A 16,549-nucleotide genomic window follows, 5' to 3' on the forward strand; every position below is an offset into this window, starting at 1 on the left:
GATGAATTGACAACAACAATGAACAGTCCGCAATTGACACTCAACAGGGAATTGCAGAGGCCGCGGATTTACAGTAATATATAGGTGGTCTCTGATTTACGATGGGGTTACGTTCCGCGAAAGCCATCGTAAGTCAAAAATACATTCAATAGACCTGATACACACCTCTGCGTGACACACTGGGAAATGGGATCGCTGCCGCTGCCCAGCATCACGAGAGAGGATGTCTCTACATATCGCTTCCCTGGGAAAAAAATCAGCAGTCAAAATTCAAAGTATAGTTTCTACTGAATATCTATCGCCAGCTCATCATCGTAAAGTTGAAAAAATTGTAAGTCAAACCATCGTAACTCAGGGACCACCTGCACCAGTAATATGATGTAATATAACGTACCTCCAAGTAAAAACATCAAAATAAAGTCTGTGACAGTATTTCTGTTCTTTGCAGCCGTGGTATTTGACTCGAGTTCTGAACAATTCGAGTTATGAACAGACCGCCCCCCCCTCTCCCAACAACGTTCGCTGCACAGCATTTCCCACAGTGACTGCACCGAGGGACGAGGCCCAGGCTACCTGTGTTCGGCGGGATTGCTGCGGGGACAGGGCCGGGTTATGGGATTGCGGCCCCAGCCGGAGCGCCGCGGTTTCGGCGACGGCGCGGAGCCACACTTTGTTCGTGGGGCTTCATTTCAAGGCTCATTTGTGACTGGAGCCAACGAATGGATCCCAGGCAATGGGTTTCCTATTTAATTTTGCGGCGCTCAAGAGGCGCCGCGGCTCCCATTCTAATTCACTCGGTGGATATTGGGCCCAGCGTGTCGCCCGTCGGCAGCGCCGCCTCGCTCCACGTAACACGACAAGTCGGTCATCCGCGGGCGCCACGGCGTCCGCTCTCTGTCTGCTCGAGCGACAATAACCATCGCGCTGTAATTTGATTACTTTGGCGTGGCCTCGAACCCGACTCAAAGTGGCACCGACCGCTCATGCATAAGGGCTTAGTATCTCGGTAACTCATCTGATAGAATGGGTGCTGTAGCACCGCCTTCTTCTGTTCTGTGTTGCTTAGAGAAATTGCTCACCACATCTACAGATAAACAAACAAACAAACAAACAAACAAACAAACAGCTCATGGACACTAAGGAGCAGGATGAGGGAGCAGCTGGAGTTCATTCTGGTCCCTCTGTCCCCCCGACAGCCCGGTCATGCGAGATCATTCCCCTCTATGACATAAGTGATGTTTTTAAGTCACTTTGAAATCATAGCAATCTTGTTTGACGTAAATAGTTTTTTATGCACAGAATAATATAAAGAAAACAGTACAGTAACAGCATAATAAATGGATAAATACTGCACTCAGATGAAACACCTTGTTATGGTACCGTATGTTATTTACTGGCTCTTGTAAGTATAATTGTACAATTATAAAGTTGTATAATTGGAAGTTACTGTAAATACACACACACACACACACACACATTTTCAGAACCGCTTGTCCCATACGGGGTCACGGGGAACCGGAGCCTACCCGGTAGCACAGGGCGTAAGGCCGGAGGGGGAGGGGACACACCCAGGACGGGATGCCAGTCCGTCGCAAGGCACCCCAAGCGGGACTCGAACCCTAGACCCACCGGAGAGCAGGACCGTTCGCTCGTCCCCGACAACGAGAACAAGTCTATCCCCTTGGCCTTGACTGAACGATCCCGCACTTTGGTCCTACCTTCCCGCGTCCTCTGCTCCGCATGACAAAGAACCAGCCACCTGAGAACCGGTTATATGTGGATTGACTGTCTGTGCAAATATAATCATCAAGTCCGCTGACTAAGAATGGCTGAATGTTTTGGGGGAGTTTCTGGAAGGTTCCACGACAGCTTTTGTGGCGTCAGCTGGGTTTCGGCTCGTTTTTGACCAGGTCCCTCCAGGAATAACAAACTCCAGCAAAAGGGAACCTCAGGTCGGTTCTGCTCTGTACCCGGGGCAGCAGGGAGAGGGCCAGTTTCCCACCGCTTCTCCATGGAGAGAGTCAAGGTCACCTGGAGGTCACACGGCAATGTCACCACATTCCGTCGGTCAGTGACCGAAGGCTGAAAGCCGCCCTCCGGAACAGACTCCGGGAGCGACCGGTCCCACACAGAGACGTGAAGAAAACGGGGACGCAGACAAACGGTGCCGCACGGAGAGTGTTGTCAGTTACCATGGCAACACGATTTCCTCCGAACGGCCGCGGGGCCGACTGAGAGGATGATGTAAGCGCACACTTCTCAGCCAACTGTGGGGTGTGAAAAAGGTGCCAACGAGCAGCCCTCGCAGCGACCGGCGTGCGTGCCGGAACCCCGGGGAACGAGGGACAAGCGGTTAAGAGCAATTTAAACAAAAGGCCTTATTACCGGATGGAGCTAATCAGGCGCGTTTTCGGCACGGGCCCTTCCTGCTGATGACTGCGCTGTCTCGAGAGGGGTTTCATCACTGTCATCTTGTCTTTACCTTCGGTAATAGCTGCTCCAGTAATCTGTCATCATGACTAAACGGCGTGAGCCCATCCCGTAGGCACACGAATTAATCATGGGCTCCTGAACCAGCTAACAAACTGTGTTAACATCCTGCCACGTGACGCTTTGAAAAGCCAAACACTCCTCCCTTTGTCTTCGGCTCCCGGTGAGACGGCTACCGCGTCGCCGTTGCTCGGTGGATGTTGGCGTAACCCAGCTACCAAAACCACGTGCAAATTGCACTGGGTTGCATATTAATGAGATGCTAAAAATGCCAAATCTAGCCAATCGGATGGCAGTCAGGTGGTCGTGTGGTTTGTGCCGAGCAGGATATATCATCACCGCGGAAACAAATTCCCGACGCTGCACAGCTCGGAAAAATTCTTTGAAAAAGGGAAAGCCAGCGATTCTTTCAGGGAGGCTGGATAGCAATGGAATGATAATAAACAGAACAGCAAACATACAGCGATAAATGAGAAAATAAGCTTTTTCCAGCTGGATCTAGAAAAACGAGTAAATGCACCCTTGGCTCTCGTTCCGGACTTATCGCCCTGCTCCCGTGTTGCGATGAGAACACAATCGAGGCCCTTTTCACACATCGATTTCTCAGGTAATAACCCCCATTACACCTTTAAATTTTAAATATCTTCTCGGTGGGCAAAGATCGAAAAGTCCGCTTTGCGAGCCGAAGGACTCGGGCCCGTCGGCGCCATCGCTGTTCCATCAGATAAACCCGACCAGCCCATTAAAAGGTTCGAAGAGCCAAGGTGCCGTGAGCAGTTCGTCACACTTGTGACGTTTGCCGTTTTGGCCACGTGTTCCTTAACCGCTTTTCTCAGAGCTGCTGCGCATGAAGAACGGTCCACTCTGTGGTCCGAAAGATGAGGCGTCGAGTCTAAAAAGACCTCTTACTGCGCATATCTCCCCGATACCGCGGTGCTCGGTTAACGCCACAGGTTCTCGATGACGGTGCACTTTTATGACCGTGCTATTTTTTGGACCGTGTTCACTAACGCTCACTTTAGGTCCCACCGACCCGCCAGTAACATGGGCTCCTGTCCAGCATTTCCCACAGGGTACCATGAATACGTATTGATGTTCGTTAATCATATGCAAATAAAGAGGTAAAATGCGTGATGCTGTTCACTTTAAACAAACAGTGTTGATTGTTAGTGTTGATTCGTCCCATGTGCGGTTTCCCAGTTTTTTTCGCTTCTGGTGGGGAGGTAAAAACAGTGAAATGACCTGCAAAATCAATGCTTACCTGGATTTATATTTTATGATGAAATATATGGGATAAGGGAGGTGCGGTGGCGCAGTGGGTTGGACCGGATCCTGCTCTTCAGTGGGTCTGTGGTTCGAGTCCTGCTTGGGGTGCCTTGCGATGGGCTGGTGTCCCGTCCTGGGTGTGTCCCCTTCCCCCTCCGGCCTTAGGCCCTGTGTTACCGGGTAGGCTCCGGTTCCCCGTGACCCTGTATGGGACAAGCGGTTGTGAAAGTGTATGTGTATATGGGATAAGCGGTTCAGAAAATGCGCATGTGTGTATGTTGACGGCACAAAATTGTTACACATTGTTCTAAAATGCTTCAGGTTTTTTAAAAATTAACGTTGCACCGCCGATGATTATTTTCACTCTGTAAAGTGTTATTTGAGAGCAGGTACAGCAAGATAATGATATATTGTCACTTGCCAGGTACTTGGCTGAAATGGTATCAGCCACAGGACTGCGGTGGGAGTCAGGGGGGTCAGCGGCAGAGCCTCTCTCTCCAGCACCGGCGGTCCTGGGCGACCGAACCCGTCCTTGCGTGCTCTTCGCACACCTGCAGCCGATTGGTCAGCGCTGCCAGCGAAGAAATGCAAACGCAGCTGTGCATCTCTGTCTTATCTGCGTCACGCATATTTCTCGGCACTGATGGATTGCAGCGGTGTCATACACCCCCCTCCCCCGCTCGGTCTCCCCGGCTCTCCTTTCTCTTCCTTCTTCCAGGTTAAATATAAATATAACTAAATATTGTTAGTTTCCACCCACAGAGGACAAGGCTCTGGGGGGGGGGTGTGCTGAGAAACACCGCGGTGACACTGCATCAAATGGACCCTGGAGACACGACTCTGAATGGCCCTGGGACTCTTGGCGGTCGGCTGGTCTCCTTACCTGGTAGTGAGACAGAGAGCATCCTCCTCGACCCTGTGCACACGCACACGCACACGCACACACACCACACACACACTCTGTGCCTGGGCTGCTCCTCACCGGTGTCCAAGCACTCTTCGTTGCCAGCGTCACCAACTTCCTTTCATGCAGGTTCAGTGCGATATCACATGTGAAGCTAGGCCTCTCCAGACCTCGCAAAGACAAGCTGGGGGAGTCAAGGGTGGGTTGGCAATGGGGGGGATGGGAGAAGGGGAGGGGGTCTTCTGCTCATAACCCTGAAAATGTCCAACTCCTCTGATACCAGCAAGTCCTGAAATCCTTCCATCCTCAGTGACGGACAGGGGGCAGATCACACTGTGGGTACGGGTAAGATCCAGGTTCATCACGAACCATCAGGGACCGTAAAGGACCGTCAGGGTCCATCGTGCCCTTGGGTCCCTCTGTGGACCAAAGACCTGAAACACACCAGTCCACACCAGTCGCACGGGCGATGCGAAGCGCGGTCAGATACGAAGCTTTGTTTGCAATGTCACTTATGCTCCATGTTACCTCTCAAAATAATATTCCGAGTGTTTAAGGAAACGGACGCGTGAAATGGGAGCGTCCAGGTGACGGCGGCGGATGCTCTTTAACGGAGCACAGTAAACTCACTTTCCAGAAGAGGAAGGAGGTTTGCAAACAAACAGACAAGAAATCCGAGCGAAACCCTGGGACGTTTGAGAGAAACCTTGAGAAAAACACTCCATAACAGCCTGTAGGAAAATATATCATCCTTTACTTTTAAAATTCATAATGTACAATACTTTACATATAAATAATGCAGTACGAAAGAGGACGGGAAGGTGGCTGCGAGGACGTGCGGCTCGTATCTGCCGGGGTCGGGGGCTGGGGCGGGCAGTATTTCTCCAATAAACAGCATCACGGCGTCGAACCCGTCTCTGTAAGTTTGGCTCACATCAGGGCCCGAGGATGGTGAGAAACGGCACGCTACTCTTGGTTTACTCTAGTAAGAGGTCGAAGGCAGGAGGGATTTCTGTGGAAAAGGGCCTTTCCGGAAGGCTCCGTCACAGCTCTTACGGCAGCCCGGCGGAGCCGTCGGAGTGGAGTGGCCACGTCCCCGTGGAGGACGGCGGCGGAGCCGAAGGTGGCGGCACCGGGTGCGTCCGAAGAACCGGCGGCGACTACACTGGCGGCGGCGAAGGAACGGCGGCAAATGGAGCCGGGCGGCCCGCCGAGCCGTGTCAAATGCACAAATCCATGTTAATTTGCGATTAAATTCGGTTAAGATTTAATTTCCATCGTTTACCTTGCATGCAGAGCTGAGAGAGGAAACAGATTAAGTTGCCATCTGTTGGACCGGGAATGAAGAGAAATAGTGCACATGGTGGGGATTGCCACAAGTCCTTTAGTAGTTTCCTAGAAACATCGGAAATGTACCGTACATGGTATGAAGCATAGAAAAAGATCCATTGAAAATATTGGGAAACCTCAAAGCAAACACATAAAAATAGACATGACTGTGGTAACTAAATAATATAAAGTACTACTGAGCATTCTCAGATACAGAACCTTTAAAAACCCGTCGAGTTTCGTTCCCCTTTATTTCACTCGTTATGTACATGTCGATTTGTGCTTGTCGTAGGAGGGCGGGGAGCTGGGCGTCCGTGTCGCCCGGGGAACGTTCCGGAGACGTCCTCGTGCGGACGGTGGCTGCGTCCGGCTCCTGACCACGTCCGCGTCAGGTCATGTGCTTTACCGACTCTAGCAAAGGCACCCGTATGTAATTTTTGTCACTTGGGTCCCGTCGGACAGGTCCCCGTTCCCAGGCTCGCCTCCTGCAGGGTGGCCGCCTCACACAGATGTGGTCCGGTCATTTCCGCCCCCTCCCGCTCCCACGTCGGGGGCGCTCTCCGAACAATCAAATTAAAAAAACGAACAAACGAAAAGAAACACAGTACAAAATTTATTGTCTCCTGCTCCTCTGCCGGCCTCCGAGGTCCCCGCGGGTTTCCTGATTCTCCGTCGTGAGGTTGGGAGGACAGCGGGGGAGGGGGGTGGGAGGGGGCAGGAAGGCTTCTCTGGTGGTGGGAGGGCAGGGCTGGGGCGGCGCTCGAGGGGGCGCGACCCGGCCTCAGCTCCACAGGCAGACGCCGCTCACGGCCTGGCAGGTGGATCCGGCCTCGGCGGCGGCCAGGTAGAGCCTGCCGTTGGGACAGGCGCACAGCTCGTACACAGTCTGCTTGGGATAGGTGGCCCCCAGGGAGGTGGGCGGCGTGCCGTGCGGGATGTTCCCCAGCCGGATTGTTTTTGCATTTAAAAATATCTGCGGGGAGGGAACAGAGAAGCAGGAAACGTTCAGCGTTCCTTAGAGGAGCCCCCCGCCTCCGCCCCCGCCCCCAGCCGGGCCTGCCGCGCCTCGGTTCACGGAGGTGCGCGGCTAGCACATTAATTCAGTGTCAAAACATCTTAATTGACGGCAGCCGCCAGCATGAAGGGAGAAAAATTAATTAGTGCAGGTTTCTAGCAAATTAGCACCCGCTAACTCATGCGCGGATCAGCTTTGTGGGCCGGGGGTGAAAGGTCACTCCGTCGTTTACTTCGTTTTGAACGAGTCACAGAGCTGATTATGGAAAACACCCTCGTCTACGAGCTCTTCGTTATTTCTCTTCTTTTGCTTAGTTCGGCTTTGCTGTGATATAAATAGCATGCAGAAACTCTCATTAAAGTGTGTATTAGAGTGCATCTCATATAGAGCGCGCGCGCGCACACACACCGTGATAAGAAGGATTTCGGGGTGTTTTTCTATGTGCGGACTGAGTCAGAGGCAAAGCGGGGAGGCTCAAATTTATTAAAGCTGTTTTTGAGAGTGCTTAACTTCTGCCAACTTGCACTTCCATTGTTGTGAATTCATCTCTTTGGGCCCAAGAACATTATTCTTGTTCTATCCTTGGGATGAAAAAAGATAAAAAAAGAAAAAAAAAAAGAGCGAGCGCTGGAAGCAGATACGCCAACAGGAGAACCAATTAAGGTAAGTAATGCTATCTCCTTACCTGACAAGGTGCACCTCTGCTCACACATCCAAAAACAGGCGCCAGGACAACTTATGCAGAGCAATAAATCATAAGAGACACCTTTTACCCATTTTCCCTTTTTCTCCTTTGATTACATAAACGGCGAACGCGTGGGAATAAAGGCGCAGAGACACTGCGAGAGCGCTGCTACAGCACGGTCACGTTTTCCGCTCAGACTCACGAGAATGTTCACAGAATGCCACCGTGGGTGGCATCACCTACAACGGCGCTCCTGTGCATGTGTTCGGCACCGATAAACCGCAGGAACTCATATGAACCCACGAGATGGGCCGGTTCTCAGCCAGACAGGCGCCGATCGGCGGTGACTCAGAGTTTCTCGGGGCGTCCTCGGTGCGGCTCAGAGGCTACGGGACTAGTTCCCCCAACAAGAACACGCACCGGACGGTTGGAGGTTCATCTCAGGATGGACTCTTCCATTGTACCCTTTAGAATGTCACGTACCCTCAGGGATCGCCGGCGATCTAATACCCAGCTGCATGAGAGGGTAAAATTCTAAACAGGTAAATTATTGCTTTGAATAAGAGGGGCTTCTAATCAACTAAAAGATGATAATAATAGTTATCGTTATCATTCATATCGTCTTCCTGACCTTGCCAAAGAGGGATGCCTTCCTACTAGTGTCAAGGATCCTGACAACAACACAGCGCCATTGCGGCGATGGTCTTTTCTGCCTCATTACATTTTCCATTCGCAGTGGAATGCATAACGGTTGAACTCACAGGAGTCGTCTGAAAAACACCGTCTGCACCGGTCCAGTCTCCACATCCATTTAAAGTCTCGGCAAATAACATTTCAGGGGACAGATATTCTTCCCAGCGCTGTGGCCCCATCGACAACATACGCTGGCCATTATTGATAGCCTGGGAATTACAATCCGATATGGATCCCTAACACCATTTCATAATAACTAATTTCTGCAAATAGACACGTTGGAGAAATCTGTGCTCTGTTTAAAGAGGAAGAGGAAAAAACAACTTTGAAAATGCGTGGAAGCAGAAGAAGTCATTTCACATTCTGGTAAGAGGATCGGACCTGACACACGTCTCCAGTGAATGTGTCTGTAAGTATTAGTCTCTGTCACGAGGTGCTGGGGCGATTATGTTTATGTGGAGCGGCTCCTGGGAGCTAGTGGGACTTGTAATTATAGTCGGTCAAAACATTTTTCATGCATGATTTCTCCTGGTACAGAAGGAGGAGGCAGTTTCTGGGTCCCGCATTCACAGGGGCGCTATGTAAACCGAAGGGCATACGTAGCAACTGCGCCGGCCCACAACCGTGAAGTCCTCAGGGCTCGGCATCCCTGCTCACTTCTGTTGGGTGTTTGAGACATCCGGATAATGACAGGATGGAAAAGTGGGTGGTGTGGGGGCGTCTTTTTTGGACATCTGACATTTTTGTCACTTCGGTATGACTCAAGGGTTGACAGAATGACGCGGTTCGAGTTTGAGCAACATCATCCACCAGTTGGCTTTGCTCAGCCAGGAAGAGGTTGGTTTATACACAAGCCCATCTGCACACACCTCTTCTCCAGGGGGTGTGAGCCCTATATAGCGCTGTACGGCACACAGCCATTGGCTGATAGGAGTGTTTAATGGGGGCCACAGGCACTCGGCTCCCGTGTATAGATGCTGAGGACAGCTGAGCATAAATGGCATCTGAATGCGACTAAACTGAGATGCGCTCAAGGGGAAAAGGAAAAAAGCAGCATATTTCTGTGGGTTGTTTTTCTTGGTTCGAACAAACAAAACTCATGCATCTGCGTGAAAGATGAGTAACACCTCTTTCGAGGAACAGCCACACCACCCTGGATGTTCGACGGAACATGACTGTCAAGGTTTTCATCAGCTGGACAAGATTTTAAAGTAAAATAATTGAATTTTTTAAGTTATATTTTAAGTTTCATATTTTTTGTTGCCTATTATACAGTATGTTAGATGCTGACAGTATTAAACCACCATCTTTGTACTGAAATTTGATTTGTTTCTAATCAGATCAACTGAGCCGCCTTGTTTAGTGTGTGCGCTCCTGCACTGGTGTCACTGCCTGCCTCCCGATGGATGGAATTCAGCAGGGATCAGGGAAAGTGTAAAAAGAGGATTTACAAAAGCTCCTATATGAGATCTTACACTAATGTAATCATAACTTGTAACTTTCATATTCTATCGGCTGGAATGTAAAGCATGAAGGGAGTGTGCATGTGTTAGGTGCGTTGACACCTGGGTAACCTGAGCTCTGCTCAGTCTTAAATGGGATAAGAATCACGTCATGATACACTTCATTTTAAACTGGAATGAATTGGCATCCGCCCCCTGTAGCCTGGTGTCAAATCCAGAGTTAATTGTCGAACAGGCATTATCTGGTATGAGGGTAGACTCCTATTATCTCCAGAGTCAAAAGAGCAAAAATACCCTTTTCCGCAGCCGAGTGACAGGCACCATGATGTATTGCTCAGCCGCTTGGAAGTTAATTAAGTAGCCGCTGCTGTTCCTGAAGCAGGAAGCGCTCTCAAGCGTAGAAACTTCTCACAAATACAGAGTCACTAATTTGGGCTAAGGGAAAGTGAGAAAGGAAGAATGTAGCGGGGTACAGGGTCATAGGAACACCTTGAGCGCCACCTGTCATTAATGCATTTTGCCCAGTCGAAGAGGTGAGGACGTACAGCTCGTAAGCCGCAATTATTGGGCCGGTGCAAGAACTCAGACCCCCATGGTCGGGTAGGAACAAAGCCCACCCATGCTCCTTCTGCTGCCACCTATGGCCACCCAAGTGTTGTGACTGCCCATCAAGGCACTGGCTGACACTCATCTGAACCAGGACGAATGGCGGAAAGTGACGGACGCCACCCGAAACACAGCAACGAAAGCGAGACGGCGCGGCACAACACCTTGACATCTCGTCTCACCGTTAATTAAGTTATGTCTACCACGACGACAATGGGCCAAGGTTATTGTGATTGATGCGCTAATTAGGCGCTAACAGGGCGCCAGCAGCCTCAGCCCCACCTCACCCCACCCCATACCTCTCCATCTGTGGACTGGAGCAGCAGCTCCTTCCGGCACGTAGCTTTTAGGTCTCCCACATCAGCGCTCATCTCCACCCCCCGAGGTGCCTCCATTGTGAGGGTCCGGGTTGGGGACTCCAACCTAGGAGACAGAGTCCAAAAAACAAACGAGGATCTTAAATGAGGGGGTTTGGCACCATCGGCGCAGCTCGTTCTTGGGAAGGTCAAAACGAGGAACCACTTCTTCAGCAGTGAGGGTCAGTGGACAAAGTGCAGAGCTGAAAATCCCAGGGAACAGGCAGTAGGGAGGGAAGGGGGCTCATTAAACATGAACCTACAAATATTCCACAGCATGCAAAGACAAATTAATAAATAAGTAAGTGAAAACAGCCCATAATGAGCAGTCGCCAGTACTGAACACACACACATTTTCTGAACCGCTTGTCCCATAGGGGGTCGCGGGGAACCGGAGCCTAACCCAGCAATACAGGGCGTGGGGCCAGAGGGGATACACCCAGGACGGGACGCCAGTCCATCGCAAGGCACCCCAGGCGGGACTCGAACCCCAGACCTACTGGAGAGCAGGACGCAGTCCAACCCACCGCGCCACCGCGCCACCACGCCACCGCACCGCCTACACTTAACACAACGTCTTGGAAAATCACGCAACTCCAACAAGTGAGAGACATTTCTTGGCATTTCTTGGTATTTAACGTATATTATAACATTTGCCGGACAAGTGGTACATGTTAAATGTACAGAAATCTTCAAAGCTTCTTTGGAGAACAATAATGTTTAATCACACATATGATTACTTTAAATAGACCGAGAGGCACTTTGTACTGTAAAACTGAAGTAAGTTCTTGAAGGTAGCGCAACACAAATCAGGCTCAAATAAGCAGAGCGTAGGCTTTCCTGGGCTCAGGCCTCGCTGCCGGGGAGGCAATGCTGTAGTCGGACGGCCAGGTACCGCTCTCCAATCTCGGCCAACGGCAGCCACGCGGAAAATAGAGAACACAGGAACCGTTGCAGCGGCATTCGCTGGAGACGTTAAGTCCCTCGCTCTTGGCCCTGACTTCCAGGGTGGCTGTGGAGCCACTTCGCCACCATGAAAAGTCGCTCTCGAAATTGTTAATGGCAGCATAATTCCTTGGGAAAAAAATACTCTCCAAGTAATTTCACGCACCGCGGTTCGTTGTTGACCATTTCATTGATATCGAAAGGCGGAGTCCGTCCGACTCTGATGTTTGAACAGGAGGATGTTATGACCGTGAGGTCTTCCAAAATTGCGTTTGTTGAAATGAGGAGATGAGAGCTTTTTTCAGCATCCCCGGCCAGCGGGACCCACACGGGCCGTTAGAACAGTAACATGAGCGCAAGACAAAAGGACAGCTTGTAGGGACAGTTTCCTGCACATTTTGAACAGCATATCAACTGTTCAAAAACTAATCCGAACCCTAACCCTACCCCTAAGCCTTGAACATCACCAGCTCGCTGTAGGGAATCTTTTCGTACACCTACAGTATATTTAGGCGGCAGGTGGCATAGTGAACAGGGGGACGCAGTGGGTTTGGCTGGGTCCTGCTGTGTGGTGGGTCTGGGGTTCGAGTCCTGCTTGGGGTGCCGTCCTGGGTGTGTCCCCTCCCCTCCAGCTATGCGCCCTGTGTTGCCGGGTTAGGCTCCGGCTCACCACGGCCCCACCTTGGACAAGCGCTTTCCAAGCGTGTGCGTGCGTGCATGCGTGGCATAGTGATTAGAGCAGTCACCTTTGCAACAAAGGACACGGGTTTGAATCCCACCTACTGCTGAAACGCTCTTGATCAAGATACTTCCACTGAATTGATAGAGTAAAAATGGCTGTACTGTATAAATGGGTAAATGAGTGTAAGTGTTAGTATCCACACACACTAGTACTTAATGTACAAACCTGACTTTGTAAGTCAGCTTGGAGAAGAGTGACAAATAGATAAAGACACTAGAGAGTCATTTCACAACTCTATTTTCCTTGAGCAAATATTTCATTGTGTATCATGGAACTTTAAAGCGGTGTGTTCCTTAGAAAATATAAATAACCCAGGAATCGTTCGTACTATGAGTTAAGGGCAGAACTTTGACGCTGCTTGGCGGAACCCAAGCCACAGACAAAAGACGTGCAAAAAGTGAAATGAAGGCACTGCTACCCAAGGCACTTGGCCACGCACAACGTGCCTTAATTGCACTTCGGCTCTCCTGCCCCGGGCTCGGAGGGGCGGGCGACGGACCGAGCCGCCGTTCATTACGGCCCCTTCTGAGGGCGGAAGTGCACGGCGAGAGCGGCGCCTAATGGAATGTCACGCGGCGCCTTTGAGCTCACTAATTTACAGCTTTTGTTCGAAAAATCAATCTTGGAGGTTTTCTCTGCACTTGAGCCAATTCCAGTCCGACCAGCTAGTTTTATTATTAGCGTAATTCTGCCGCGAGGTACGCCGGGCCTTGGCACCTATCCTCAAGCATGCTCGTTTCCTGGGTTTGGACGTGATGCCCGAAGATGAAGTTGTTCTTCTAACGAGCTTCTGTTCGAAGAAACAATTAAATGCGAGTTAATGCATTCAATGGGGGCGTTGCGGGGGCCGTGCGCACGTTCCCACCTCCCCGGTTATGGACCACACCGCACTGATGAGGCTCAGGTGTGGCGGTCCTGTTGCGATGATGTGGACGAAACCGCACGTTTTATGTTCTTTAGTACTTGGCGCACTGTTTGTTTTATATTTTCGGTAAGTCGCTAACATACCGATACTCTGTAAGTCATTCCAGTACCGCCTCACGCCTGGTCATTCCCCGAACTGGGACACTCAGTGGGCTACGCTGCTTTTAACAAGTGGAACTGGACTGGAAACACAGGCTGCGTCTGGTGGGTCGGGGTTGAGGAGACGCTTCTGTGACACGGACTCAAGCGTGCAGTTAGCCATGACCGTGTCCTCGGGGAGAGCCGGAGCCTCGAGCAGAGCCGCCGCTGACTGCGAGAGAGCTGCAACCGAAAGGCTGGTGAGCAGGAGATGCGAACGACACACGGAGGAAAGCAAAGGGAGTCCGAGGGCAGGTTCACAGCTCAACAAGCGTCCGGCGACTGCGGTCGAACGGCCAATCTGCGCTTGTCTAATCGCAGCACGCTAACAGATGTTCCACACACACCGCAGGCACATGTCGAGCGTCGAGTTCGCCGTGCGTGATAATTCGGGATCTGGGCCTCCCTACGTGCTTCTCTTTGTGCCTGGGCCCCGGAGGTCTACAGACGGAGCCGTTCTGGGTGATGACCGCAAACGAGCTGGCAAGCACGTTTCCCCCCGCTCGCAGCTCGGCTGAACGCGTTCGCGGTTCAGTTCGGCGTGGCTGCGGACGCCGCGGGAGAAACCGAGGTGAGTTACACCGAGCTCTGGCCGGTCAACGGAAAACCGAGTGGGGGCAGCGTCAGCCCAGCTCTCTTTCACACTCGTCCATTTCAGCCTTGTCTTCACTTCCCGAAAAATAATAAGTACTTATTCAAATAATGCTCATTAATAAAAGGAAGGATGGTCTGTGGCAACAGAGGAACCAGGCAGAGCAGCCCAGACAGGATTTACACTGGTCAAGTTATATGGAGCTTAACGGGCGTAGAAACAGTTAACTGTGGTGCCAAAGGTAGCTCTGAATGCTCACGAGCGAACGTTGTTTGGAGAGCTCCAGCAATGGCGGCGTGACGCGGCGCCGCCCGGCCCAGTCCACATTCTCTTTACCGTCCATAAATCATGGCGACGGCACGGGAATTCCTCGTCGGGGCAGACGGCACCAGGAGAAATACTGAGAGCTGATCTGGCAGAAACACAGACCATCCATCTGTCCTGCAATCTTGGAGACCCCCCCCCCCCCCCCGGGCGAACGGGAACCATGTAGTCAGCATTAATGCACCCAGAAACCAGGGAGACAAGGCTCCGCCCCCTGAAGGAAGCCCATGCATCGAAGGCCTGCCTTTCAATACGGTTCTCACCACAAACCCTGGGAAACGAGCGGAGCGAAGCACAAGCAGCTTCTAATTGTCTCCGGAGCCCAACAACATGTCACCAGTGACCAGGAGAGCGTCCCACCCTGACCATTTCCGAGTGACCGTTAAGGGACCGGTCCACTTCTCACCGGGAAGCGGGTGTCATTGTCCCGTCATCGCCCGGGTGACGAAACTATTCAGAGCGCAGGACTCATTTTAGAACAATGACAACATGGCAACAACAGCCTCATTAGCTACGTGAAAACGGCTACCGGTTTCCACCAATCAGGCTGCAAAATGTCCCCGCGGGGCCCAACAGCGCCGAGTTTCTGGATGCAGTCCCAGTCACATGTGATATTTCACAGTGTAAAAGCCTTCGCATAAATAATGAAATGCTCCTGGAGCAAGTTCAAAACCCAGCTGTCCCAGAAGAGCGCGGGAAACTGGTGCGAGTCGGGATCCAAGGCCCAGAGCAGATCAAAAGCCACCCTTCCCGAGCCTTCTTTCTCTGCGAGTCCCAGTCTTATTGCATTACTTCTTTGTGGCTTCAAGAGCGTCTTAAAAAGAGCGGGTGAAGGCCGGTGCCGCAGCATCACCGCCATATGGTTGGCAAGGAGCAAAAAGCTTAGCGAAGAGCTCCGAGAACTCGGCTCTCAGATCCTAAATTCAGCACTTAAACACATCAGGTGGTTCTGAGCTCAGTTCCACGTCCAGCTGAAAACACGGCTCAGTCGACCGAAAGCCGCCGATCTGCAGTTTTGCTTCCGCAAACACCCACCTGTGTAAACGAGCGAAATGGTGAGACGTGCGGCTCGTTCCCGACACAAGATTTAGCTACACAGCGGGAATAAAAAAGATGTCTGCTGGGTCAAGTGGGACTCGGTCAACTCCAGGACAGCAGGTAAACCGCTTTTCGTGACCACCATCGCCTATGAGGGAGGGAACGGGACGTCTTCGGTGATACTTCGTTTGCTGGTTTTAATAACTCCTCTGCAACGGTAATATTAATTTGAATTTCAATGAGGCGCCGTTAGAATTTTGCCTGTAAAACTATATCATACGTCATTACCCTTTAATGGACTATATTAAGCCATTATATGTTCCATTTCCTTTAACGGCGCGTCGTGCAACTTTGAGGCAGAGCTAATGTGGGCCCGGGAAGCAGGTGCCTCAAATCCAGGGGAAGAAACCCTTAATCACGGAGATTCATTCGCACGGTACGCGCAGAGAACCACCGTAGAGGAGACAAAGGTATTGGACGGCTAATGGCGGTCAGGCTCCAGGGAACGGCTACGGTAACACCACTGCCGAACGAGGGTGGAGCTCTGATCCGTCGCCCCCCGTTCGCCTTTGCGCTTTAGGTAACAAACGTATGAAAGAAGTGCGTCCGGTCCAAATTGTCCACTTTAAGTTCGCTGCTGAGATCTGAGACGGGAGGTTGTCGTCATCCATGGCGTTTAACCGACAGGCGAAGAACTGTGAGTGACGGGACGGCGGCGTCTGGATCCGAGTCCACGCTGTTGTGGAGCCGCGGAGCCCTCCCTCCCTCCCCCCCCCAGCTTGGGCTCCGTGGAGAGGCGTCTACAAGTGATCTGACAGCCAAATTGGACAAGATCACACAGAATTTATTCTCACCATACCCATTTCCCCGCACGGATACTTGCTGATAAATAAAAACTAGAGTCCCAGTGCACTGATTTGTTGTATTTATGGTACTGTAAAATAGAAATGAGGGGAAAAAATGCACAACTGATGAATTTGCAAAGAAAACAATATTTTAAAAACACAGCTAGAGCTTCAAAGCTTTTCTAAATGTTATT

At 51.2% G+C, this 16,549-nt stretch overlaps 1 protein-coding gene across 1 annotated transcript in view; it reads right to left on the reverse strand.

Annotated features, from left to right (window-relative positions):
- Positions 1–5,477: 5,477 nt before the first annotated feature.
- The window catches only part of sgcz (sarcoglycan zeta), a 101,571-nt gene continuing 90,499 nt past the window's right edge, over positions 5,478–16,549 (reverse strand). Inside the window, exons 7-8 of the mRNA XM_029258921.1 lie at positions 10,751–10,874; positions 5,478–6,962 (exon numbers count right to left, since the gene is read on the reverse strand). Of these exons, the coding sequence (XP_029114754.1) occupies positions 6,771–6,962; positions 10,751–10,874 (316 nt within the window). The 3' untranslated portion in view covers positions 5,478–6,770. The remainder of the gene's footprint in view (positions 6,963–10,750; positions 10,875–16,549) is intronic.

This window comes from Scleropages formosus, chromosome 16 (assembly GCF_900964775.1).
Source record: "Scleropages formosus chromosome 16, fSclFor1.1, whole genome shotgun sequence".
In the NCBI taxonomy this organism is placed as follows: Eukaryota; Metazoa; Chordata; class Actinopteri; order Osteoglossiformes; family Osteoglossidae; genus Scleropages; species Scleropages formosus.